The sequence below is a fragment of the Chrysoperla carnea genome, chromosome 2, assembly GCF_905475395.1.
Source record: "Chrysoperla carnea chromosome 2, inChrCarn1.1, whole genome shotgun sequence".
NCBI lineage: Eukaryota > Metazoa > Arthropoda > Insecta > Neuroptera > Chrysopidae > Chrysoperla > Chrysoperla carnea.
In genome coordinates, this window is record NC_058338.1 from 35469675 (window position 1) to 35496231 (window position 26557).

Sequence of the window (26557 nt, forward strand, 5' to 3'; positions counted from 1 at the left end):
TGCTAATTTAAAACATGTAAAAACAAACAATTTACTAAGTCCATTGTTGAAATACCCTGTATACAACGTGTTGAATGTCAATGCTTTCATTATATTTCCTAAATAAGAAAATTTTCGAAATTTTCTAGAATTTTTTTTGTTTATTTTGAGAATGTTTTACAAGCTCACCAGTTGAAGCTACCTCCAAATTTTCAACTCTCCATCTTTTATAGTTTTGGAGAAAATGGACACCAAAGTTTTGTACTAATTTGCGCCCTCGCGGATAAAGAAACAGTGATATGTATAAGAAAAAGTTATTCAACCAAAAGTTATAAATTTTTTTATATTTAAATTTTTCTTCTATCTCGATTGTTATAACGGTCTACAAGATGGATCCCACTGACTTAAGACCCCATTGGCCTATGCTGAACGAACTAAAACACTTTTTACGCCCTGAGCACGCTATAAAAATTTTAGCTTGATATCTCTTTTCGTTTTTGAGTTATCGTGTTGACGGACGGGCGGACGGACAACCGGAATTGGACGAATTTTTTTATTTTAGGTTAATTTTATTGTGTAGATGTTCACACCTATACCTAATTTTTGTTTTGAGCGTTACAAACTTGGGACTTAAATTAGGTTTTCGCTTTTTTAAAACGGTTTTATAAAATACCCGTGGAATTTAGCCATTCTGTTAAAAATAAGCCAGTCATAGAATTAACAAGATTGTCTAGAAACATTTTGGGATCGTGAAAAGTTCTTAAAATTGGTTTTTGCGTTTACTTTTTGATTCTTAACATTGCAAAATAAAGTTTCATGCGGAATTAAAATGAGAACAAAATGCAACAACCACGTTGCCCGTCAAATTTTCAAAAAAACGAGTTGTACGTAATATTTTTCTTTCGGAACCATTTACGGGAATTTTGCAATTACAATCTTATTTCGTATTAACTAAATTTTTAGATTTTATGAAACACAAAGTCAAATTTTTGAAAAAATTTATTCCGGTCGTAAATCAAACCAGGCCCATGTTAGTCTACTTAACTTAATTGAGAAGATCATTGATATTGATCAAATTCTCAGAATTTAATGCGCAAACAAAGAAGATAAGTATAAAGTTTAAAGAAAAAAATTAAAATTTACATACGTGACTGAAAATCAATGCAGCATATTAACAAAACATGATTATTAAATTCCGTTACATTTTAAGATAAACTAATTGAAATAATAAAGAATACACGTAAGTATTTTGTATTATTCATTCTTCCTAATAAGATAAAGAATATTATATGTATATATAGTATTTACTTTACGTATTTTTTGCAATTTACAAATAATAATAGCAAACTGTTGTAATCGATTCTCATTGATGCCCAAATCAGGGGATTTGGGCTTTGTATCTCAAAAGACGTTAAATAGGATAAAAACTCAAAATGTCGTCTTTATTGCTAATATATTTTTTTAATGTATGAATATTTATGTATAAATAAAACAAACTTTTTTAAATTATCAACAGATGATTGTTTTTGGGCTTGGGCTTTAATAATTAAGCACTCTAGAAAAAACAATATATTCAGGCGCGGATCTAAAAATTTTTGGGGGGGGGTCGTAGGATTTTTGTCATTTTTGTTTTTCAATAAAATAACAAAAAAACCAAATAAACAAAGATTTTTTTTGTTTTTCGGTTTGTAAAATATTGATTCAGCTCTTTTTTTGAAATGCGGGCTGTTTTGGGGGGGGGGGGGTCATGACCCATGTGACCCCCCTTAGATCTGCGCCTGAATATATTAGGGACCAAAAACAATAAGAAGTGAAAATCGGTATTTAGTTGAATTTGATAATAATAAACTTTTGGGTAATCATTTACAGCGTTTCTTTTTTTTTTTTTTTTTTAATAATAAAGAATTGCCAATTTTGTTATCATATTTATTTTTAAAGTAGTATAGAAGTGTCGAGGGTCACAGTTAACTACTATTTTTAAAAAAAAATTTATTCGAAAGATTATAGTTCCCTACGTAAAGAGAGAAAAAAAGATTTTTTTACCGTACCGTTTGAGGGAGATATAATTAATTAAAATTATGCAAAATTACATATATTAAATTATATGCAAAATTACATATTATGCGTATCTTTGTTCAATTTTACCGGAATGGTTTTTGTTTGCAAAATTGGCACAGTTCACCATAGTAAAAAACTTTTAGATTTATAAAACAGCACTAAAAACGTGCCGTTTAGCTTTGTTTTTCCGTCAACAGTCATATTTAGGGGAAAATAAATTTAGGGAAATTGCGGATTACTTAAATACAGTATATTATATAATATTTATGACCCAACGTACAGCCGTTAAACTACACTAATAAAAAAAAAAAATAATATTTCTTTTTATTTGGGGCATATTTACTAGTAAAAATATATATTTCAAATGTCGTTGACTATTTTATATTTTGGCTATTGAAAATAATTAAAATTTTACACGTGCGTTTCTTTTCTCAAAATAATTTGAAATATAGCAGTATCACACATTTGACATTTTAGGCTATATTTAGTATTATCTTTTTGTGGGGATATAAATTAAGTAATTAAGTCAGTAAGTGAAACCCCTCTGATTAAACCACATACTTAAGATAACAAATCTATACATTGCTCTAGCATCATTTCCACATCAGAACCCTGTTCAAACCTTTTAAGCATGGCTAAAAAATAGGCCAGCATTGTCAATTCTACTTTTTCAAATATAATTAAATCGGAATTTTGTAATTTATTAAAAAAATATATTCAGGTCAAAATAAATATTTACTATAGAATTACAAAATTAGAATATGGTAATACATTATTTGTACAATCAATAACATGAAAATTAAACAGTAGAAAATATACGGGGTGCTCAAAAAGTTTAAGATCCCCCTCTGTTTTAAAATCGTAAAATCTAATGGTAGCCTTGGATTTGCACCTTAACCTTGTTCATGAAGGTAACTTCAAGGTCAAGTCGGTTTTCTAAAATGAGATTCTTAAATGATTTTATGATTAAATGAATTCACTATAAAGAACAAAATTGCTGAAAGAACTAAATACATTAAACAATCAGACGTTTTGACATTACTGTTGTGAAAAATTTTGCATGTATCGACGGATTTTTTCTGCCAGTGTTAATATATCATCCAAGAACCAAATAATACAAAAATATCATTAATATTCGTTCAATCATAGAAAAAATTTGATTAACAAATATAAAATTACTGTCTATTCTCTCTCTGTCAAGTATACAGTGTGGGTCATTTTAATCTATAATGGCCAATAGCTCGTTGTGTAGTTAACCAATAACAAAATAACTTAAACGAAAATTAACAATTAGTATTTATTCTTCTCAAAATTGTGGAAAAAATTGTATCTGGTAGCTCTATCTGTTAAAGCCTGTATATAGAGGTAAATATGGGCAACATTACTAACAAACAATAATGTAAATATAATATTTTTGAAATTATTGTTTTAACTTGCATACTTAGTAGTTTGAACAATTAATAATTAATAATAGTTGACAAAATGTTGTTCACCTTGAATTTTTTCCGTAAAACAAAAAAATTTGTATAAATTTTGATGGCTAAGTATATACGAGGTTTTTTAATTAAAGAGTTTTCAAAAAAATTATCATAAGATATTTTTTCAAGTCCTTTAAAAAAATTGATAATATTTCACGGTGTTAAAAAGTTAATGACCTGTTCGATATGGCTGTATCGGCTGCATTTATGATACATGCACTCCAAAACAGCTGAACCGATTTCGCTAATTCTTTTTTTATAATATTCTTTGAAGTACGAGGATGGTTCATACGGAGAGAAAAATTAAAAAAATTGCCTGAAAAAGTCTAAAAACAACACTTCTATATTCTCATACAGAAGATTCGTATTAATAACCATTTGAACTTTAATACCATACCATAAAGTTTAAGTGTTAGGGGTTCCGGGAAAGCAAAACAATTGAGTGACAATAGGATCTTTTTTTATCTTACTAGCTGACCCGGTACCTCAAATAGCAGAATAAGTATTTAAAAAAAAAAAAAGAATTGACTGATAGGCGGTACGAAATTCGCCGGGTCAGTTAGTTGTTTATAAATTTATAACAACTTTTGGGCAGCCAAGGAGGCGTGTATTGTTTATTGTAAACAAATTTTTAAAATATATTCTTTGGTAAAAATTATCAGCCACTAAAGTTTTTTTAAACTGTTTATAAAAAAAGTAAATATATAAATAAAATAGACTCCTTTAAATTAAATTCGATTATTGGTTGCCATCCATCGTCATGCATTTTAAATCTAAAACAGAACAAAGTAAATATGCTTGGAAATATAAGCATAAATTAGAAAAGGAATGGAATGAATATCAACGGCAGAAAAAAATAAAAAAACAAATTAAGGATTTAGAAGAAATTAAGGTACATTTAGACTAATAACTCATCAGTTTTTTACAAATTACAAAAAAACTATGCATCAAATTTTAAAAATTCTAGCTGAAATATTTCTGCACATTTCCGTTTTTTTTTTCTAGCTTCAAAATTGAGATATGCCATTTTTAAAATGGAATTTTTTTGCCCATTCTTTATAACCATGATATTCTATTTAATTTTATTAGACTAAGATCGATTGATTCGACAATAAAATTACCAAAATTAACTTTGTGCAACTTATGGTGCTCAACGAAAGCTCTAACAGACTTGTTTAATTCGTTCCAATATTAATAATTAAAATTGAATAAATTTTATCAAAATAAAATATTTTCATTTAACTGATTAGGAAAAAATGATTGAGACAAAATTGAAGCATGAATGCATGAAACTTTATAAGAAAAAACCTAAATACGAAGAAGAAATTGAAGAATTATTTAGACGAAATTTTGATATAACATTAACAAAAGGGAAATTAGCAAAAGCTTTATATAAAATTATCGAAACCAAGAATATTTTAAATAAGTATAATATGAGACAAATTGATAATCGATTAAAAATAATTAAAAAACTCGCTGATGAATTTGATAATTGTAATAAAAAAAAACTTAAACCAATACAAAAAGAGTTATCATTTGGATCCGAAAAAGGAGAAGAAGAAGAAACAACCAGTTTTATGGACTTGATAACAAGTAGTCATATGTCATCACATAGTAGAAGTCGAACTAGTACAGGAAGAAGACATCGTAAGTCCAAAGGTTTTATAAATACATATCCAGCCCATGTGGGTCATATTGAGCAAAAAGATATTACTATGGTAACTCATGTATCTTAAAAAAATGGATAATTATATATGGGGTTCCTAGTACGTTTCCTAGTATATTTATGTCAGTTCCTAGTACGTTTTTATAAGCGATCGCCTAGTAAATTAATTGAGCGTTCGCCCCATGTAAATTCAGCCCATCTAATGACTAACATTATTTTACCTTATCTAATCGAAGTAACAATATGATTGTAATGATCGATTTCTTTTGAAAACAATTATTACACATTCACGGATGGAGTGTATAGTAAATGAAACAGTAAAAAGACTAAAACACTAGAGACTATAAACTAGTAAAAAGACTATTCCAAGTTAAATATCGCCATTGTGATAATTTAGTTTTCTTAATAAAATTGGTTGGAAAGTATAGGTTTTAAGGAATAGTGATCCAAAAATGATATGGAACTTCTTTAAAGATTAAATCAGTATTTCAGTAATTTTTCTGCACAGTCGCATTTTTTTATGAACCATATAAAAATGAAAGCTAATATTTTACTAGCCTTAGCTACAACTTTTTTCAAAGGGGGGAAACGATCCAGTAATAATTAACCTTCCACCACACCTGGAAGGTGGGGTTAAGAGTCACTTTGAAATCTATTTTAATTGTAGGTATGCAATTTTTAGAATTTAGGATTAGAAGTTTTACAGTAATTGCCTCTCTTTGATTTCAGTGTAATTAATGATTGTATATACTTTTTATGTTTTTAGGTTCATCCAAAGCAAGTTTCAGAAGATTTCAATTCGTAAGTACCATTTCTAAAATAACAATTTTTTGTTTTATGTCGTTTATTATGTATACCAAATCTTTTTGTGTTGGAACTTCCAAAACTAACCTGGAACATCTAATATTTACATCTGCTTTTGTTTTAATTCCAAATAATAATCAATATAAAAAAAATTTTTTGTTGACAAAAAAAAGCGTTAAAAAGAGAGTTGAAAATGTTAAATCTGCCTCCTAGGGCACAGAGGACTCTTAGTTTAGGTGCTAGGGACCCACTTGCGGTAGCCTTCTTTTGTTTATTATTATTAAATCTGCCTCCAAAACATGTGGTCTTGTAGCCGTTTTCTTACCCACCAATATTATTTGAGTACATATTACTAATATTCATATATTATAATATTTTTTGATTTAGGGCGCATCGAAAAGGAGGAGCTCGGTATCCCGACCATCAACAGACATAACATATTTGAACACATTACCCGATTTCAGGGCAGTATTACCCCCTGAACATATTCCTGTATCCGTATTTTATAAGAATAATAAAATTATTGATGAAATTTTGAAAGATGAACATGAATTTGACTATTTGTCTGGAATCAGTAAACTAGAAAATGAAAATGACATCGTGGTGAAACCAAGTATAATAAAATTTAATGTAAGCTTATGATGTGAGTGTATTCAAAATCAATTAGATGGAAAAGACTCAATTTTATATCATCTTTATATAAGCGGTTTTGTTCTGGCTGGTAGAGGAGACATGAAATTCGGAATTTAGATTCTAAGTACGATCGATATATGCAGCCACTAAGTAAGGAGTTAAAAAATTTAACCGCTATGATGTTGAAATGATGGACTTGGCCTTTGGCGAATTTTTTTCTTTTCAAGTAAAAAGATGACAGCTTTGTTATTTTATAAAGAATAACTTTCTAATTAAATATTTTCTGTATATCTTAACATTTACAAATATGATTTGAATTTTCAATGGTACTGCAGGTCAAGGTCTAATTTATGACTTCTGAGAAATGTTCCTCCTTTTAATATATAACAACTTTCACTAAGGAAGGAGAGTTGTCCAAAAACTCTTCTTTGAAAAAATTTTAAGCTGGATTGCTTACAATGGTATACCAGGCATAACTTATTATATTTTCTTTTCGTAGGATTATAATATTGATAATATTTATTCTCAGAAAATTTTTGTACACAATAACAGTCCACTACCCATACAGTGCACGTTGATAGATCTTATTTATATTGATTTGGCTGAAAGTAATCCCTTCCAGGTAAGCCACAATGCATCAATAGTCCAAAATAAATTAAAAAATACCAAGTCTTTTCAATACTGCTCTCAATTGGCCACAACTTCAGACCCAAAAAATGTTCCTTTTGGAAAAACAAGAATTTTTTTCATAAACATCATTTATTGATTTTCTAAAAGGGTGGTAATTTTTGGCAAAACTTAAGTTTACTTTTTCTCCAAAACTATAAAAACAAAAATAATTTCGGCAATAATAAGAGATTTTATAACAATATTAAGAAATATTTTCCCATATAACAACCGGGCAATTTATTCTAGAATAAAAGAGGTACTTTTAATGGTAAATAGTTCAGACATTAGCATTCAATCATATTCAGGGATTCCAACAATTTATTCATTAAATTGCTGTATTCACTTGCTTTTTTTTTAGATAGAAATAAACAATAAGTTACAATCACTTTATCGATATATGTCTTTTCCAATGAAAGTGGTATTTCAACCAAAAGAAATAAAAACAATCCAAGCAACAATCATATTTCACACTGTGCGTCCAGATTGTAAGAAGAAAAAATTTGAAATAAATATTGAATGCAGGCCAATATTTAATGATTTAATCATTAACCCAACTACTGTAAAATTTGAAGATACTCCATTTTGGAAATTTGATAAGATTTCATTAAAGAAATATATAACTGTAAGTATCAGCCAATTCTAGTGCTATTCACAAGTTAAGTTTTTCTTCTAGAAAAATTTAGTTTCTTAAAATTGAACCACCTGTATCAAGAATTTTAAGGTCGCTAAATGATTTTATGGACTTCTTACAAACTTCTTACGAACCCTGTTGATAAGCGTGTTTTGTGGATTCTACCAATCTTAACGTCCACAGCTCAATGTGTATTTATCATTTTTAATTGACAAAAACAATAACATTTTTTACAGTTGAAGAACAATTTTTCCAAGACACTCTATATTCGTATCGCACGTTACCAACGAAATACTGATAGAGCGAGAAGCAGCGTTTCACAAACAATTTTAGATGTAGCTCCCGAATTCGAATGCAAGTACACTTTAATTTAAAATAAATAAGTTATTTTTTGTAGAATTTTTTTTTTTTTTTTTCATTTGTCTGCCTTGAAAATTTTAATTTTTAGAAGCTTACTGTTACCTTGATTAGTAATAGACACTTTTCTCAATGTTGAAAAATAAGGTTTTAATATGGTGTTTTAGTATACTTTTGTATATTCCGGCAGCTTTTGTAAAAAAATTTTCGGGCGTAGGATAAACTGTAAACATACTGTAATTACACATAATTTGATCAACAATTTATTTGTTTGCGAAATTTTCCGATTTAAAAATTGATTTCGAGTCTAATATTGAATTTGTACAATGCTCAATAAAAGAGTGTTGTTATGTCGAAAAAATTGTAATTGTTATTTAATTTAATCAAATAAACGATGTACGAACGCTTAGGAAATGAACACACAAAGTTTCTATTCTTTTATGTAAAAAATTATTCTAATTTTTAAATATTTTTTATAAACACAGGTTTTACTGTGGTAAAAAGTTTACTAAATAAATTGTTGAAAAGAGTTTCAAATGTTTTTGATATATTCACTACTTTTATTGAGATACCATCCAGAGGGTTCTCTAAAATTCCATGTATTTGCAAAAACATTTCCAGTGAAGGAGTTTTTGTGGATTATTTCAAGTTTTATCTTTATTCGGACGCAGATTGCAATGATTTGATAGCAGAAAAGGTAAAAGGTTATAGAATAATATGTAAAATTCATTTATACAAATGGAGATCAATCTAAGAAATAAAAAAAATTCCAATATAAGTTTCTGGATCCACTATAAGTTTTATAATTTTATAAATTCATGAATCATGAATAAAACTTAATAATTGTAAACAAAAATTAAATTATGTGTTTTCCAGACAATTAAAGCAGAAATAAGTTGCTCTGGGTATAAATTTGAGTTTAGTAAACCACATGTTGATTTTAAAATATGTATAATAAATTTTGGTAACTATCAAGATAATATTAGCGTTATAAATAAATCAAATACTCTGTTGAAATGTATTGTAAAAGTACCAAAATCTATGAAAGACTTTATGAGTGTATTTCCAGTCGAAGGTTTTATATTGGCTAAATCAACACAAATTTTTTATTTACGCTTTTCTCCAGGGTAAGTTCAAGTATAGTTAATTTACATTTACGACAAATGCAAAAATGTAATGCTGTTTAAAGTTTAGATATCTTAAACTTTCTGGTCCATCAAAAGGTCTGTCAGAAGTAAGTTAACAAAAATTGTCAGTCAGACTTTTTTTTTCAAAAAATGGTTTTCACAAATTGTGTAAATTTAAAGCAGGTGTTTTAAAACACAATATTTTTTTCTAGGTAAATTCAAAAATTTAGGTATACAAAATTACAATCAACAAATTTTTACTAGCCTGGCGGGCGTAACATGTTTTTCGGCCATTTTCGCTTTCTAATTTTGAGGTATTAAATGGGATGCTTTTTTTTTGTTATGAGCTTTTATATTATAAACTCTCTGACGATTTGTCAAATTTGTAGGAATTCTACATATTCATTAAACAGGCATGATTTAGAAAGTAGTCGTTATTATAATTCCATATTACATCTACTAAATTTCCCACTAAAAATGTGTATTTCAAGTTCAGAATACAAAGATTTAAAACCACCAAAAATTCCGATATATGCTGTGATTTACATTCCCTCAATTCAAATAGAAATTAATAATGAAGGTATTGTAAGTTTTCATATCTTAGTTCAAACTTGAATTTAAACGTAATTATATTTTTCTCCTCCCTGCAATAACTCTTTAAGTTTGAAAAAATTTTTAAGTTTGTTTCTGGGCGGTTCTGTAATTTTTTTACTCTTCACAATTTTTTCAAAAAATTGTTAACAGATCAGTCCCAACAGAGAACGATCTCTGCAGATTTTGTCATGAAGTGGAGAAAACTGGATAGTTCTATATGAATGCGAATAAGCCTCACCTCAAATAACGCCGCCATTTAGGATGGACTGATCTCCGCTCAAGTGAAATAAATGAAGTGTCTCTCAAGAATATCCTGTAGTTTATTAAAGCTGTAGGTCTTCTGGAGCACCTATGAAGCAAAGTAGGTACAATAGATTAAAAGACCTAATACTTACTAGGCTAACTGAAATCTAATCCAAGTTATTTTTTGAATCAGTTCTATATAATATATTCCTCGAAAGGCAAAAAAAAAAAGAAATTAAATTATTTCTGACTTTTCTACACCATATCTAATAGCAGTTTGTGTATTTAGTAGTAAAAGCAATACATTCCCGGGCGACTATGGAATTTTCAACATGATATTCAATTTAAGTTTATTAAAACTTTATTACATTTTTCAGGTGTTATAAAAATATTTAATTTAGGTCGAGTTACAACAAAAGAAACAGTATTACTACAACTTCGATTATATAATACTTCAGTATTATCAGAAGAATATGGATTCTTAAATTTACCAAGCGTATGTTTTAAATCAAAAATAACAATTCTCATTTATTAACAAAAAGATATCCATCAATAAAGATTTTGGCGCTAGATATAGAGCAGTTTAAAGTTTTAGATCAACTTTTAAACAGTTATTTACTTAATCCGGCTCTGTTTTAAGCTAAAATAGACATATGGCGTTTTGCTTCTAATTGCGAATATTTCAATATAAAACCCTTTTTTATCTCAAGTTTGTAACGCTTAAAAATATGGATGCTATGAAGAAATTTTTGGTATAAGGTTTCATAAAATCACCTAATTATTCCATTTCCAGTTATCTGTCCGTCTGTCTGTCAACACGATCACTCAAAAACGAAAGGAGATATGAAGCTGAAATATTCATGATGTTTTATTTTATAAATAGTATATACATATTCATCCTGGATATGGATTTGGAAAAATTTACCCTAATGAATTTTTCGATTTTGTAATGTTTTATTCACCCGATGTGGATGATATGATTAATACGGAATCAGATTTGCCAAATACAATAGCAGAAAATAATTTTCAAATAAAAGTTTACACTGTATTCAAAGGTAAAAAAACTCGCCAAAAGCAATTATAACTGATTGTTCGTTCACCTATTTTAAAACTTGAAAGATACGGCTATTTCGAAAAAGTAATCACATTTTCGTAAAACCCTGGTGGAAAAAATATTTGAAAAAAGAATAAGTCTTAATAAGTCTTAGAAAACTCTGAAAAAGTCTTAGAAACTTTAAAAAAGTATTAAGAACTCTGAATTAGAATAGTCCGAAAACGTTGAGAAATTCAAAGTTCCAAAGACTTTTTCAGAATTTCTTATCTTCAAATATTTTTTCCACCAGGGAAGAACAAAAGTAATAGAGAAATTAATCAATTCTGACCTTAAATATTTTAGCAACTCGCTGAAAATTGGGTTTTAGTTAAATTTATTTTAAAGGATGAAAATAATATGTGAAAGTTGCTGTCACATAGAGGTTTTGGAAAATTGAAAATAAAAACAGTTTTCCCTGATAACTTAAGGCTATACATTAACTATAAATATTATCAAAGATAATAAATGAGAACTCTACTCTTATTGGGTTACTCGTTGTTAATTTAGTGGCGGACTGCACGGTGCTTTAGTGTACCAAATTTTCAGTCAGTTGCTAATATTCTGGAACCCAAAATTTGTTTTATTTTACTATAATAGAAACAATGACAAAAGTTTGGAACTAAGGAAAATAAAATATTTTCTATTTTAATGTTAGACGCGAAAGTACCAACTGGTGAAGACTCCAGAAGTTCTTATGACAAGCCCGGGGGTATTGATATGACTGTAGCTTATTTTAAAAGCTATATCATAAATCCTTTATTTGAATTTGATTATCAATATATTCGAACTAGATGTACACCATGCGGAAGTTTTTCATTATCCATAATTCACTTACGCTTGAATGAATCAACTCAAAGATGTTTGAAACGAAAAAGTAAAAATTTACAAGGCACTTTTATGCTAAATACAGATTCTGAGGAAATTCAAGCACAACCTAGATTAGGTACATTAAACAGTGAAACCAAGGTGAGATTGTTAATTTATTTTTTATACCAGGCTCACCATATATATATAATACTCCTACTAACATGCCCCAAATAAACCGGTTATATATATAAGCCAAATTTTGTAACATAAACACCTGAAATGTCTAAAATTACGAAAAATAATGAATAATAATAATAAACACAATTGTCGCAAGTTGCGCAGAAGGATGCGAAGGAAGGTGTAATAGTTAACGTGAAAAATTAATTTTTCTCAAAGTTGATTAACTCGACTCTGAATATTAAAAAAACAATTACTTTTCAAGAGTATTAAAATTGTAATCCAATGCAGTCCAAAAGTACCAAGTGATTTGTATAAAGAAGTCGCAAAGCAATTCAAACAAGGTTCACCCAGAGAAAAGAAACAGCCTACTACTATGCAACCTCGTTTTGATGTGGTTCAAAGTGTATGGCAATATTTAAAGCCATATACGCTTGATGTAACAGTTAGATGTCAGCTCAAATATACACATATACCGTAAGTAAAAAATGAATACTATATTAGTCCTAACTAAAGGCGAACCAACTAAAAAACTAATTTATTAGCACGTGCCAGGTGCAACACACGTTTTATAATGAACAACTGTTCACAATAAAACGTGTGTTACAAAATATTACTTCATGTTCGTCTTCTTAAGAATACTTTTCAACAACGCATTTCTGAAACATCGGCAACGACCTCTCATGTGTATTAATATAAAAATTAGAAAAAAACATTAACACAGAATTTTTTTAAATATTTTTCAGCCATGAAGAGATGTTAATGTGTCGTGTTGTATGCCCCGTGATTAAACCTAATTTTATTTTATCTAATTTAACATCACAAAAAATTGTGTTTGGTGGACAACCAATTGGATTACAATCACATATAACTGTGCTTGCTAAAAATATAACAAGTAAATTCATAGAATTAAAAGTCATTTTTCAATTTTTTTTGTAATATAGGTACTCTTTTAACCATAATCCTAAAGTTTCAGCTCAATCGGAAGGAAACAAAATGCGGGCAGTATTTTCAAATTAAATGCCCTTTGAATCATATAATCCCCAATTTTAAAAGTGATTAAAAAAATGTTTTCCCCGCACTCAACAAAAATACTTAATTTATGATGGTGTATTGTAACGACATTGCGATTACGTTTCTATCGAATGTATGTACATTCGATAGATGCGACTTTTAAAAATATTTTACAAATATTACTTAAGCAACACTTGTGTTCTGTACTCCATCATTGCGGAATAAAAACCAAAAGAGACTTTCCTATAGTATATTACCTTATATTTAATGAATTTCATCAAAAATCTGATTTTTTTATAGTGCGCAAAATTACTCTCACTATTCCACATTTAAACCCGAAAGGCCCATTCAGATGTAATATATCACCATTAGGATTGACTTTATTGCCGTTTGAAGAAAGGAAGTTTCAGATATCTTTTGAGCCGATTACAAATACTCATGTATGCTATTATATTTTTATCGTATATTTTCTTATAGCGCAGAAGTCAGTAATAAACTTTGGACAGTCATTTCACTTCGGCTGATAAAAGTTGTGGACTTGTGAACGTCAGTTGATCGCGTAGCGATGAACTTGGAATACGGAAGCCTGTCATGCACGTTATGGAAGCCTGTTATGCATGATTTATTTTTTTGAGCATGTTGAACATAAAGTTTTTCATATTTTTGGTTACCGTTCGACCAACTTTTCAACCCCAACGACCACTTACTGTTACATCTATATTGATATAGATAAAATCAACTTACCTAAAAAAACTGTTTAATTGTAGTATTATGAATACATCGAAATACAATCCGAACTCACATTAGTTCCATTGGCTTTAATTGGATATGGAATAGCTCATAATATTAGTTGGACTAGCACATTAATCCATCGTGGAACCTACAATAATCATCAAGTTACACCAGCTAAAGCGGTTTTTGAGGTAACAATATTATTATATAAAATTATTTATTTTGAAAATTTCTTTCTTATATAGCAATTTCTACTTGTCAATAGATACGAAATTTTATGGAATGCGACATTCCTATTACAATTGATGTGGGTCTTCGATTAAAAGGTTTTATACCATCTGATAAAAATCGGCAAAATAAAGCTAACATACAAGCATCTAAACCTGGTAAACTTTCAACTCAGAAATTTACCGAAATAGAAGAAAAATCCATATCAAATTTTGAAACTAGTAAGAAAAATTCCGTTATAATATAATATTAATAATTTAAAATTAGCCCGCAAGCTGGCAATATGAACGCTACGTCATTCTGTAAAAGACTTTCTTATTTTGCAGTAATAATAGCAAGATTCGAAAATGTTCGATCTTCCAAAGAATATCTTGAATTATTCGTAGAGTTAATAACATATTAACATTCATATTGTTAAAATCAAGATAATATAATTTTATTAATATAGTGGATTATTTCATAATTCACTAAATAATTCCCAATTTCATATAATACAATCTAGCCGAAAAGAGAAGAAAATCACAGCCACATCAAATAAATTTTTAACAAACTGCATGAAAAACACTTTATTATCACAGCAAACCCGTCTTTACAAAATTGATGAAATTATGGCAGCATGTCTAAAATACCAATTTTTCTTTTTTAATTCACTTAACTTCACGTGAAAATATGCTAATATATTTTATGATCATATTTTTTAGGTTTCCGTGAATATTTCACTCATCGTGTTTATGGAGTACAACAAAATAATTTTACAATAAAAGCAAAATCAAAAGCTGCCATAGTCGTGACATTCGAAAAGCCCTCAGCGAGTGGTTCACTTACTTCGTACAGCAAATTACACTTCTCACAAACCAGGCTAATAACTACTAACGCACATTTAATAAAATATAATTTATTGATGGGTAAAAAATTCCTAACAGATTTTATTTATCTTGTAAATGTTAAAAATTAAAAATAACGTCTAATAGAGTAGAAAATGGAAGAATAATATAATTAATTATTTTAAATTGTTTATGCGGCCTAATTTTTGCATATGATGAATTTTTTAAAGAATAAAATCTAAGCAATTAAATTTTATCTTATTTATACACCATCTATTAAATTGGATGATATTAGTTTCCAAACTATATCCGCTGATCGAGTAACATATCAATAATCATCTTTTTAACAGAATAATGAAACTGACAAACGTGTAGCATAAAATGATTATTTTTTTATGAAAAAAATGGTAAAAATTGGTAACATAATTTTAAAAATTTAAAAATATACGAAGTTTTTCCAAAAATTACGCATAACTAGAATACTAGAGGCAATGGAGAAGCCCCTACTCTTGTCCATAATGCGCCAAATTACAGCAGTTATTTTTTTAATAGGTTCAATATCACGTAATAAATCTAAATGCACAAAAATATTAATTTTAGAAAAAAAAGTAAAAGTTGTTGGAAATTTGTAGATTTAAAAGTTAAGTTATTAGCATTTTATTGTTTAAAAAATTATTAGAAGAGATACGGACCAAAAAGCCATTAAATAAATCGTAATAGTGATATAAGTCGTAATCAGTTAGGGGTACCAAAAATTACTTAACTAAAAAGATTATTACCATTTTTGGCCAAAAGTGTACGGTTATGGAGACAAAGGCCGAAACAGGCAAAATGGTGGCACTTCCTTCTTATTAAGGATTTTGTGTATTTACATTTATATTAGTACGTGATACTGAACCTATTTAAAAAATAGCTCAATAATGATCTAAGTCAAAAACTGGCAATCAAAATATCTTGTGTGCCACTATATTTTACACAATAATAATTAATAATATATTTTCCAACATACCATATACAGTGATAATCCCTCTAGAACGAAACTAACGGCGGTCAGTTTTATGCCTTTCTTGACTGGTGTACTCTTTATTAGTGATAATACAGACAAAATTATTAATTCTTTTCTACTCTTTTAATGAATTCCAACATAAGTCTGATTCAGGTCAGAATTTATAAATTTTTCTCGTGAAATATTTTATAACACTTTACAATAAAATTTAAAATCACAATTATTAAGTCCAAATCTTTTTAAAATTATTTACTTTTGACAAAATTTCAGACGAATTTTCATAACGTGGTTTTCTCCAAACACTATGATGCAAATCTAACAAACCACCAATAATTTCCTGTGCAAAATTTTGAGGAAAATCACGACGATCCTCAATGACATGAGCGAATCCTGGTTCTGAATCAAATTCTACAGAAAAGTATGCTAATCCTTTCGGTATAACTCTTCGTACATTCGATTTTTTCAATTCAATTAACTTTTTATTATTTGACCATTCTTTTTCACATTCAAGAATGGCCTTTTTAAAATACATAGGCGCTAACGAACCGTCTTGTTCAGGTAATGGGACACATTCAATCATCATATGTGGATATTTATGCAAATCCTTAGCACATTCAAAAAATATTGTAACATGATTTCGTTTCGCAAATATATTTGATAATTTTGTACGGAATTCCTGTAATTCATTCCATTCGTCTTCATCGAGTTGTGTTGCACATGAAACATGACGGATTGGAATCAAAAAACAATGCCACTCGGTAATACTTTGATATGGTGGAATTGACAAATATACGTTATCCCCTAACTTAATAGTTAATTGATTATTAAATTTATCTGAATCAATACACCGTGGGCAATTTAACAAAGTTTTGTGTTCTTTTAAAGCTTTTGCTTTATTTCGTTCATCCACTTCTTTCGCACTGGGATCAAATGAAGTATTTTCAAACAAATCTGTAACTTCATCATCTGCGTGTTTTAATTTTGATGCTATTTTCATAAATGATGCTTCATCATCATAGCCGGAAGTTAGTTTTTCCTTTTCAAACATTTCGTTTAAATTATATCTATCGTCATCCCCAAAGTAACGTACACGTTCCCCGTGAACATGTGTTGATACTTTATGTCTTTTCTTGGAAGTACTAGGTTCATTTAATTCATGTTTTAATACAGGTTTTGTTTGACCTTTTTCGTCTGTTATAGACATTATAACATCATTTTTATCACTGCTTATGAGAGTAGGCCCGTTATTTTTACGATATTCTCTTGCCTTTTCTAATTGTTTTTTTAATTCATCATGTAACTTTTGATTCCCCATAATTTCTGCTTTTAAAACACGCGCTGCTAATTCATTAATTTCTTTATCAGTTAAATTTAACTTTGGTTCGGACACTGGTTCGGACACTTTTTGTTGTTTTTCTGAGTCATATTTCGATTGTTTGTGTACCTCATTCAATGACTTCTTCCTCCAATCTCCTAAAACAACAAGAAATAAAGTTAAAAGCAGTAATGAAAAAATGCATGACTTAATACATAGATATTCATTGCCATCAAGTTTGTGCTGTGAAAAATCTTCAGTGCTATTTATATTATGGAATAGACGTTACCTGCAGGTAAATATTGCTTACAAAATAAAGTAAAAGTATAAAAATGATCCTAGAACGTCAGGAAAAAATCAAATTACGTAGATTACGAATTTGTTTGCAGAGAGAGAGTGAATATTTACAATTTTTTTTTTTAATTAAGGAAGATAATTTTAATTTTCATTGTCAATCGACAATTCACAAGTTATTTACCTTATTTATTATTAAATACTTATGCTAAAATTTTAAAAAAATATATAAATATAGGGACTCCATAAAATTAATGAATATTATTATATAAGTCATCGACTAAATGCAGCCATCAATAATAATTTCAAAAAGTAATGTTTGTACCTGAACTTTGTACTCGAGAACTATATGAAGATTTAGTTTCATCAAATTTCTTGTATTGAGTTCCGGGTTTTAAAAACATTTTTGATTGATTAAAACTTGGCAACCCATCCCCGCCATCTTTCCAATAAGGATTTAACTCACGCGTGCTTTTACTTGGATTATAAGTATCTAAACTTGCATTTTTTGCTTCATCGATTTTAGCTTGTGTTTTTAATTTATGATTTGAAGTAGTTGGAATATTGAACGTTAAATCTGTCATCCAAGAATCTCGTTTCGGTGAATTATCACGTGCTGTTTTTTTAATTTTATCTACTCTTGGTTTTTCTACCCATTCATCTTCGGTCGATGAAGAAGACGTGGATGAGTATCGCTTTTTTTTATGCTTCTTATGTTTTTTTTTATGTTTACTTCGCTTTTCTCTGCTACGTTTCTAAAACACAATATCAGTTTTTCGAATTAAATTAGGGTCTTTATCAATGATTATTCAAAATTGATTAATCGGATGAGGCTATACGTGCACCAGCGGGTCTTTTATAGCGTGAATATAATACTTCCGTTTTCTGTAATAGTGTCCCATTTTTGAACTCAAGGGCTAAAAAATTCAGAACCCAAACAACTCCTCTATAATCGACAAACTCAACCTAACCAACTCGTAATGATAATAACTAGCTTGCTGAAGACTCGATTGTGTACTAATAGCCTAATCAATAATATTAATAAAATTTAAGAAATTTTACCTCAGAATCCATAGTTATCCGAAGAAAATTTTTCTGTAATCAAATTATAATCTGTGTTACAAATTCGATGTTCCATCTAACTTATCTTTGGATAAGTCACAAACATTTAACACAACATCACAAATAAACACAGATGACAGATCAACAGATGTACGCACTGACCTCCATCTAGTAGACATCTTAACGGATAGCGTTCAAGCACTTGTGCGACCGACGTGTGGTGATGATTCGATTTTAACGTTAAGATGTCAGCGCAACGAGTAAAAAAATGTAAACCATACTTTAGAAATTCAGATGATTTTTCATTGAATAAAAAGACTAAAGATTCCTACTTAATGTATACATATAATACGTGAAATTTTTATTTCCTGGCAACAATTTGGAAATTAATGAAAAACGAACTCGCGATTTACTTTTTTAAACGACATAATGACCCAAATTAAAATTAAAATAATTATTTTAATGTTTTATATAATTATTTAACAAAATTTGTGTTGTAAAAATTGTTACATTACCTCTTTTATATGTGGGTATGGTTTACAAGATTGTATCTATGGGCTTTTCAAACTATGATTCTTTTTATTATCGCTAGATAGAGTCTTTTTAGTATTAAAATTCAATAGCAATAAATCTAAAAACCTCACTAGTCTCTATATAACTGGATAGAGGATCTATATGGCGTAAAAAAATAAAATTAAGTATAAAATTAACTACTATCTTTTTATCTCTAAATTGATTGTATTGAAGCATTTCCAGCGCCCCCAGAATGAGTGGTTGAGATCTAAATAAAACCATTCAACGCATGCTATATGTTTTTAGTTTTAGCCACTCATTTGGTAGCGCTAGTATATATCTATATATCTCAAATTCAGACCAATTTCAATACATGGTATCCTCTACCTATATGTTATATATCAATGATAAACCAGTTTATCATGGCAATTATACGCGAGTCCAGGATGCTAAATGTATTGTAACGCGAGCATCGACGTGACCTATTGGATTTTGTTGCTTAGATGATTTTGAAAAAAGGTCTTATAAATCTTTTCAATTTAGCGATGGGGGGAGAACTTACAGGCGTTAGAAAATGTAAAAAAAAAGCAGACTATAATTGACTATAGCGAATCATAGAACACCCTATTTTAAATAGTGTTAGCTATCTAAATTGTTGATAAAAATCTGTGTGTTTGACATTGTTTGGCAGAAAAAGAAGGTTGGATTGTTAATTTCATCTTGTGTTTTCATTCCATTTTTATCTATTTGGAAAATTGTTGACAGTTACTTCCTTACTTTTTAAAAATAATAAAATATATAGATATATTTAAATATAATGCAAAGGGACTAATTGACTATTACATACAAATAATTTCGTTAATTATATAATTTCTCTAAATTGTTTTACAACAATCGTCTTACCGGTTCTCAAATTATATTATTTACATACCTATTTCGTCATGATTATGAACGAATTTTAATAATTACAATTATCTATTTTATCTTATCTCATTAAACAAATACCATTATCGCAAAATAAATAAATATAGTTAAATTTATAATATGACATACTTGTTAAAAGTTCAATTTGTAAATGAAGATAGTATTTAAAAATTAATTATGATGACATCGTGATTCGTGATGGTTTGACGATTAGGATAGGATATAAGTGTCCTTGTATACTATTAAAAAAAATTTTACAATAAAAATACGTATTTTATCGCAGGAGTCGAATATAAACTGTAGTTCTTAATTTAAAATTTTTATTACATGTATATGTTATATACATTTATGTAAGTTTTCGAGTTCAAGAAAAAATTTAAAAATTATGGGTACCACACGTCAGAGAAAGGTAAGAACTTATTATTTTTCTATACTCAATGTTACGTCAAAAATTTTTGTGTTGAGCCATGTGATTTTCCTTTTTTTTTCAAATTTGTATGTAGTATAATTTTTTATTTACTTTGTTTTGAAATTTTTTTTTTGGATATTTTTATAATTTATGTTAAATGATTTATGAAAAGGTGAGTTTGCAAAAATTTTGGAATCGTCAAAACATAACCTGTTTCTTCTTCATTTTCTTCGATTTGTAATTATTTAAACAAATATATTATTAGCTTGTAGGTACAGAAAATGGTAGTAAACATGCATCAAATGATAAAATCAAACGAAAAAAATCATCAAAAAGTTCATCGGCGCTTAGTATACGTGGACAGTTGATATGTTTATTGTTATCAGTTGGAATTTTGATAATATTTACAGGTATTACATAATCATAATTTTTTAAATAAATATTTACCTGGTCAAAGTTTAAAAATGTTCGCTTATTTACTTTGATGTTGTTTCAATGACATTTAATTTACAGAACTCTTTATATATCATAAATAGCAATGCAAATTTTCAAGTTTCAACATTTGTAGGAATAAAAATAATATCAAAACAATATGTCCACAAATATATGTGGTAAAAAATATTTTTCAAGTTGTCGTTTTACTATTTTACTTGAGAGTCGACTTTTATTGTTCTAGTATGAATTCAAGCCTCAATTTTTATGAACGTTGAATTAACAACTTAACTCGATTACGGTTTGTGAAAATTATCAAATTCTCGCTTAGTCTCCGAGATATGGACGGTTGAATTTACTTATAGCTTTACATATTTCAGTTAGAGCTAACTGTAAATTATATGAGTTTTATTATTCTATTAATTTGAGCTTTAGTAAATACTTAACAAATTTTCCGTCTTATCTTATCGTATTATATAAGAATTCATCTTCAAATTTTGTTACTAGAAACTGTATTTGAATCAGGAATTTGACCTTTTGATCGAGAATGATCGATTTCGATTAATTGGCACTTGTGGACTACATAAAAAGTTCAAATTAATCAACAATTGATAGCTATTATACACGTTTATTTGTGGCACGGCTATACATTTACGAGTGATTCGAATACTTACTTATTCTCCAGATTTCTATCTAGTATTTACTTTCATTGTAATGTATTATAAGTTGTACAGAATTGGCTAGTTAACTACTGATTTAAGAAAAATTACTGTTATATTTTATTAATTCTGTACCTCGGTCAATGGATATATTTTTTAAAATCTTGGTTACGAATGTTTAAAAGTATGGAAATACTATACAATAAACAAACTTTTCTCTCTGCCCTGAACCCTATGATTCTATATATATTGCACAGCATTCTCCATCTATTTAAACTCTTTCCATCTCTGATTCCACCCTTTCATCGTAAGGAACAACTCTTCTCTCGTTCTCCTTTTTATGTCGAAATATGTATAATGCTTTTCGCGGTGTTTAAGGCGTTTACTGAGAAATAAAATTAATTTTTATTAATTTTTTTCAATTTTTAGGTTTATATTTAGACACAGTTGTTCATTCTACTGCAGATAAATTAGCTCGACATTTAGGATACAATGATCCGGTGTATGCAGCTATTATAGATGCAGGAAGTACTGGTTCGAGGTTACTAGCATTTAGTTTTCATAAAGCTTATTTAGGTAAATATTAATTTGGATTAAAAAAGTATTTATCTCCTTATATAAGATGATAAGCTGGCTATCATTAAAAATTCAATTGTCTGTTGTTTTTTTTTAGACGGACGTTTAATATTAGATAAAGAATTATTTATTCAATTAAAACCAGGGCTATCATCGTTTGTAAATGAACCAAAAAAGGTAAATTAAAAAATCATTTAATCTAACAACATAATTCTTATGTTTGATAATTTTATTCACAAACGAAAACAAAACTTGAAATGTTATGATTGACAACTTTAAGATTGGCAATTTTAAGATGTTCAAAAGCAAAGTCGCCTATTTTTAAGAAATCTGCATATACCTTGCAGTGCCAGTCATAATATAGTTGTATAACTCGTACCTAGATTGGAATATCTAAGTTTTTTAAAAATATTTTCTTGTTGCTTGATTTTTTTTGGAATAATTTTTATTCAAAATAAAAACACAAAAACTGTGCCTTTCTGACGATTGAGCGAGTAATTTTTAAGATATCGACTTAAACCGAATTAACTAAAAAACTTCCTTGTCGGTCTGCCTATACCCCTTGAATGTAAAGATCCAATCTACTGTTTCATCCAGCAACAATTTTGAATATGCTAATAATAACATAATGTTTAAATGTTATTGTCCAACTTTTGTAAAATATATGGGGGATATCATCTTAGAACAATTCTGAACACGATATATATATATATATACCAAACCAAAGTAGCAATACTAGTATCCTTAAAACAATAATGCCATGGAAATTTTAGAAATTCGTGTAGTCCCTACGATGCAACGCATTTGTACACAAAGTAAGCTTTCCATATTATGCCGATTCTAAATTTATTTACCTATTTTTTGTTCACTTAGTAATTGACTATGTTTACAAAAAGTATATATATTAAATAAATTGTTGAAATGCAGGGCGCTGATTCGATTAAACAATTATTAGAACATGCGTATAAAGAAATACCAAAAGAATATTGGAAAAAAACGCCTTTGGTGTTGAAAGCTACTGCTGGTTTACGAATGTTACCCGAACAGAAAGCGAATGCTTTATTGGATGAAGTACGGTTATTATTTAGTCAAACACCTTTTCATACAAATGAAGATTCTGTATCAATTATGGATGGTGTTGACGAAGGAATATTCTCGTGGGTTACAGTTAATTTCCTTCAAGGATTACTAAACGGTAATCCAAATCAAGCGGCCGCTGCGTTAGATTTAGGAGGTGGCTCAACTCAAGTAACATTCGCAGCGACCTCCGATTCGTCATTGTCACAAAAAGAATACATTTACAATGTACAACACGGCAATAATAATATTACGTTATACACGCACAGTTACTTGGGCTTAGGTTTAATGGCTGCACGTAAAGCCATTTTAGCTGAAGGAAATGAAAAAAAAAGTTTAAATTTAATTAGTGAATGTATCAATCCAATAATTAATAACACAAAATGGCATTATAATGGAAAAGAATATTTAGTAAGGTACGTAAACAGTTTTTCATTTTAATTCTTAAATTAAACTTTTTAATTTTTTAAATTGTTTTACTCTTTTTGAAGGCGGCAATTTTTCCGATAACATTTCCTTCACCCCCCCCCCCCCCCCATTGATAATTTTATTGTATTTATGATTTGGTTTAAAGAGAGGGGCAACTCTTAAAATATCCCAGTTTGTATTCATATTACGAAATCTTTTATAGAATGCCATTTGTTAAGCTAAAAACAAGTTTTTACTTACAGGACGTGTTCCGAAATTTTGCTAACATCAAGCAAATGTTCATATTAGTACATTAAGCAGCGAATAGATTTTACTGTTTCTCACCATATCACGAATGTTTGTTATTACCGCATAACTCGTGTCCGTCTTTTAAAATAGATAGATCATAGTAAACGAATATTCGCTTTGAGAACAGCATTTTATTAGCGTACACTTAAATTCGGGGAACATTTGTTCGATGTTTCTCAAATATAAATGTTAAATTAATAGCTGAATTTGATGGGCTAATAGTTTCTCAACATTATCAATATAGTTTCTCAACATTCTTCTTAAATAAACCTTAAAATTTTAATTAAATTTACTTTTATTTCAGTGGTCCCAAAACTGATATTCGATATAAAACAGACAATGCAAATAGTGAAATATCAGTAACTGAAAAGCATCCAGTAATAAAATTTGAAAAGTGTTTGAGTATTGTTGAAAACTACGTAAAAAGTTCTGTAGTAACTCCCTCCGAATTAGTTTCTAAAAAAATTAATGCTTTCAGTTATTATTTTGATCGTGCCACAGAAAGTGGTTTAATTGGTATGTTTTTATTGTATATATATTACTTTGTTTCACGAGTTATTAAATTTTACAAATATTTTTAATAGATCCTTTTACTGGTGGTAAAGTTCCTGTTAAAGACTTTTTATTAGCTGCTAAACGGACTGCAAATTCAACAAATGCAGATCAACCATTTATGACCTTAGATTTAACGTTTATTTATGTTTTATTGACTGATGGATTTGGTTTGAAACCAACAACACAATTAAGTGTAAGTACTTTTTTTATACCGTTTCAGTAAGGCTTAGAAAGTTGGGAAATTTTAAAATATTTATAAAACTACTGAAAGACGATATTATTCTGAAGACCATGACCAAAAAGATAATATTAATTAGCCGTTCTTTTAGACGTAGCTTAAACTTCCTGTATTGATGATTGAGACCTATCCTATATGTAATTACAGATCGGCCAATGGTGACAAAATTAGTAACAACTACCTTGGCGAGTAACAAACAGTCCTCGATTTAAAAAAGTTTTTTTTGAATTATCCATTATACTAAAGTTTTCTAACGTTACATTAATTTTGTTTTCAGCTCGTAAAGAAAATTAATGGTCATGAATTGAGTTGGGCGTTAGGAGCAGCAATTAAAATTTTACAAAATTAGTATCAGTTAAATATTTGTTAATAGAATTTTACGTGCATTTTGTACCAATTCTCATTGTGATCGTTTAGTAAGATTTTGTGAAAATTTTTAAGATTAAAAATTGACTACTTTTTATAATTTGACAATTAATATAACCGATAAAAAATACAGTTTTTATAACACACCATTCGTTAGTTATACTCTGCCTCAAATCATACACGGATTCCGTTGTGCAGATTCACATAAGTTCGACAGCGATAAGCACATAAATACACACATGTACTTGATAGAGAACGCCACACTCTAGATTCCGTGTGTGAAATGATGCACACTGTATTAATTTTATTACATACTTTAATTAAAAATAAATAACAAATATTAAAGGATATTTTAACAATGTTTTTAACAAAACACTTGTTTAATAGTTACGTTTACCTTACTCTTTTTTTTCGTCATAAACGTGGTGGTGGCATAGAATCAATGTATCTTTTGGTATAAACTAAATTTTAAATAAAATTTTTAAAAGTTCCTTTAAATTTATGTACCAAAAACTCTAAAATGAAAATAGAAACCTATGGTAATGGTAATGATTGGTTTAAGAGGTGAAATCAAAATTCGTTGAAATTCCTTTAGTGTTTTTTAGTATATTTTCACCAAAGTGCACTTCATTCTGACACCGTTAATCATTATCAAAATTTAAAATAATTATTACTCCATTTTTTTAAATGATGTATTTGAATGTCCTTATTTTGATACGAATATCAATTGAAGGAATATTATTTGTTAAGATGAAACTTTTCTAATGATGTACAAAACCTGATGTTAATCACCACTGGATGGTTGTAGAAAACAAGTACTTTTTAAAAAAGTTTCATTTCTATGTGATAATCGTGACGAACTTGTAGCCATGTATCTTTTATATTTTGATCGTTATAATGTGTACTATTCCACAATAAAAGACATAATTTTATTCGAATAATTTTATTTTCATTAAAATTAAATAGATCATTGCAGATGTTTTTATGTTTTGTAGATGTATTTTAATTTAAATAATTACTTGAAAAAAGGAACCTTACTCAAAGCTATATTTAAGGAATCTTTCTAGTGAACTTCTGTAGCTCGACTTTTATTTGACATAATTAAATATAATTCGATTCGGTTTAATTATGACTTTTGAATCCAGAGAATGATTCACTCTTACTTTCCTGTTTTACAGATTCGTCATTTGATGCGTTTTTCAAAAGAATCCTAAAAACGCCTTTAAGGTTCTCTCTACAGTAACCAATTACAAATACTAAGGAAGTAGTACACTAGCGTCTATTTAAACGCATGTTTTAC

General features: G+C 28.5%; 3 protein-coding genes across 4 annotated transcripts; 2 read left to right on the forward strand and 1 right to left on the reverse strand.

Annotated features, from left to right (window-relative positions):
• Positions 1–5007: 5007 nt before the first annotated feature.
• LOC123292645 lies at positions 5008–15245 on the forward strand. Its single transcript, XM_044873359.1, has 16 exons — positions 5008–5162; positions 5948–5982; positions 6373–6615; positions 7148–7240; positions 7646–7909; positions 8155–8272; positions 8761–8771; positions 9152–9402; positions 9816–9982; positions 11988–12298; positions 12582–12793; positions 13063–13211; positions 13631–13770; positions 14098–14253; positions 14328–14511; positions 14992–15245. Exons 1-16 carry the CDS (start codon positions 5093–5095, stop codon positions 15243–15245), a joined length of 2658 nt encoding a protein of 885 aa, XP_044729294.1. The 5' UTR covers positions 5008–5092.
• LOC123293773 (CWF19-like protein 2 homolog) lies at positions 14134–18943 on the reverse strand. 2 transcript variants are annotated; one of them, XR_006535044.1, is made up of 4 exons: positions 18792–18943; positions 18055–18484; positions 16124–17593; positions 14134–14210 (listed from the first exon to the last, which is right to left on the reverse strand). XR_006535044.1 is itself a non-coding variant. In XM_044874680.1 (3 exons), exons 1-3 carry the CDS (start codon positions 18801–18803, stop codon positions 16344–16346), a joined length of 1692 nt encoding a protein of 563 aa, XP_044730615.1. In that variant the 5' UTR covers positions 18804–18943; the 3' UTR covers positions 15738–16343. The 2 variants fall into 2 exon arrangements, 1 of the variants encoding a protein (XP_044730615.1); XM_044874680.1 differs by lacking the exon at positions 14134–14210 and having other exon boundaries at positions 15738–17593.
• Positions 18944–20378: 1435 nt separating this feature from the next.
• Positions 20379–26195, forward strand: LOC123293774 (ectonucleoside triphosphate diphosphohydrolase 5). The gene is made up of 8 exons (XM_044874681.1): positions 20379–20637; positions 20903–21047; positions 22158–22304; positions 22402–22481; positions 23232–23797; positions 24403–24614; positions 24683–24846; positions 25169–26195. Exons 1-8 carry the CDS (start codon positions 20614–20616, stop codon positions 25238–25240), a joined length of 1410 nt encoding a protein of 469 aa, XP_044730616.1. The 5' UTR covers positions 20379–20613; the 3' UTR covers positions 25241–26195.
• Positions 26196–26557: the final 362 nt, after the last annotated feature.

What these genes read in the sequence shown, in the direction of transcription:
- LOC123293773 (XM_044874680.1), bottom strand. An exon ending in TTCTCGAGTACAAAGTTCAG is followed by an intron (nt 17,594 to 18,054) that starts GTACAAACATTA and finishes TTGTTGTTTTAG; the next exon opens with GAGATTGGAGGAAGAAGTCA.
- LOC123293774 (XM_044874681.1), top strand. Translation starts at nt 20,614, where the DNA reads ATGGGTACCACACGTCAGAGAAAG. An exon ending in AATTTTGATAATATTTACAG is followed by an intron (nt 21,048 to 22,157) that starts GTATTACATAAT and finishes TTCAATTTTTAG; the next exon opens with GTTTATATTTAGACACAGTT. An exon ending in TTGTAAATGAACCAAAAAAG is followed by an intron (nt 22,482 to 23,231) that starts GTAAATTAAAAA and finishes GTTGAAATGCAG; the next exon opens with GGCGCTGATTCGATTAAACA.
- LOC123292645 (XM_044873359.1), top strand. Translation starts at nt 5,093, where the DNA reads ATGGACTTGATAACAAGTAGTCATATGTCATCACATAGTAGAAGTCGA. An exon ending in GTTTCAGAAGATTTCAATTC is followed by an intron (nt 5,983 to 6,372) that starts GTAAGTACCATT and finishes TTTTTGATTTAG; the next exon opens with GGCGCATCGAAAAGGAGGAG. An exon ending in CATTAAAGAAATATATAACT is followed by an intron (nt 7,910 to 8,154) that starts GTAAGTATCAGC and finishes CATTTTTTACAG; the next exon opens with TTGAAGAACAATTTTTCCAA.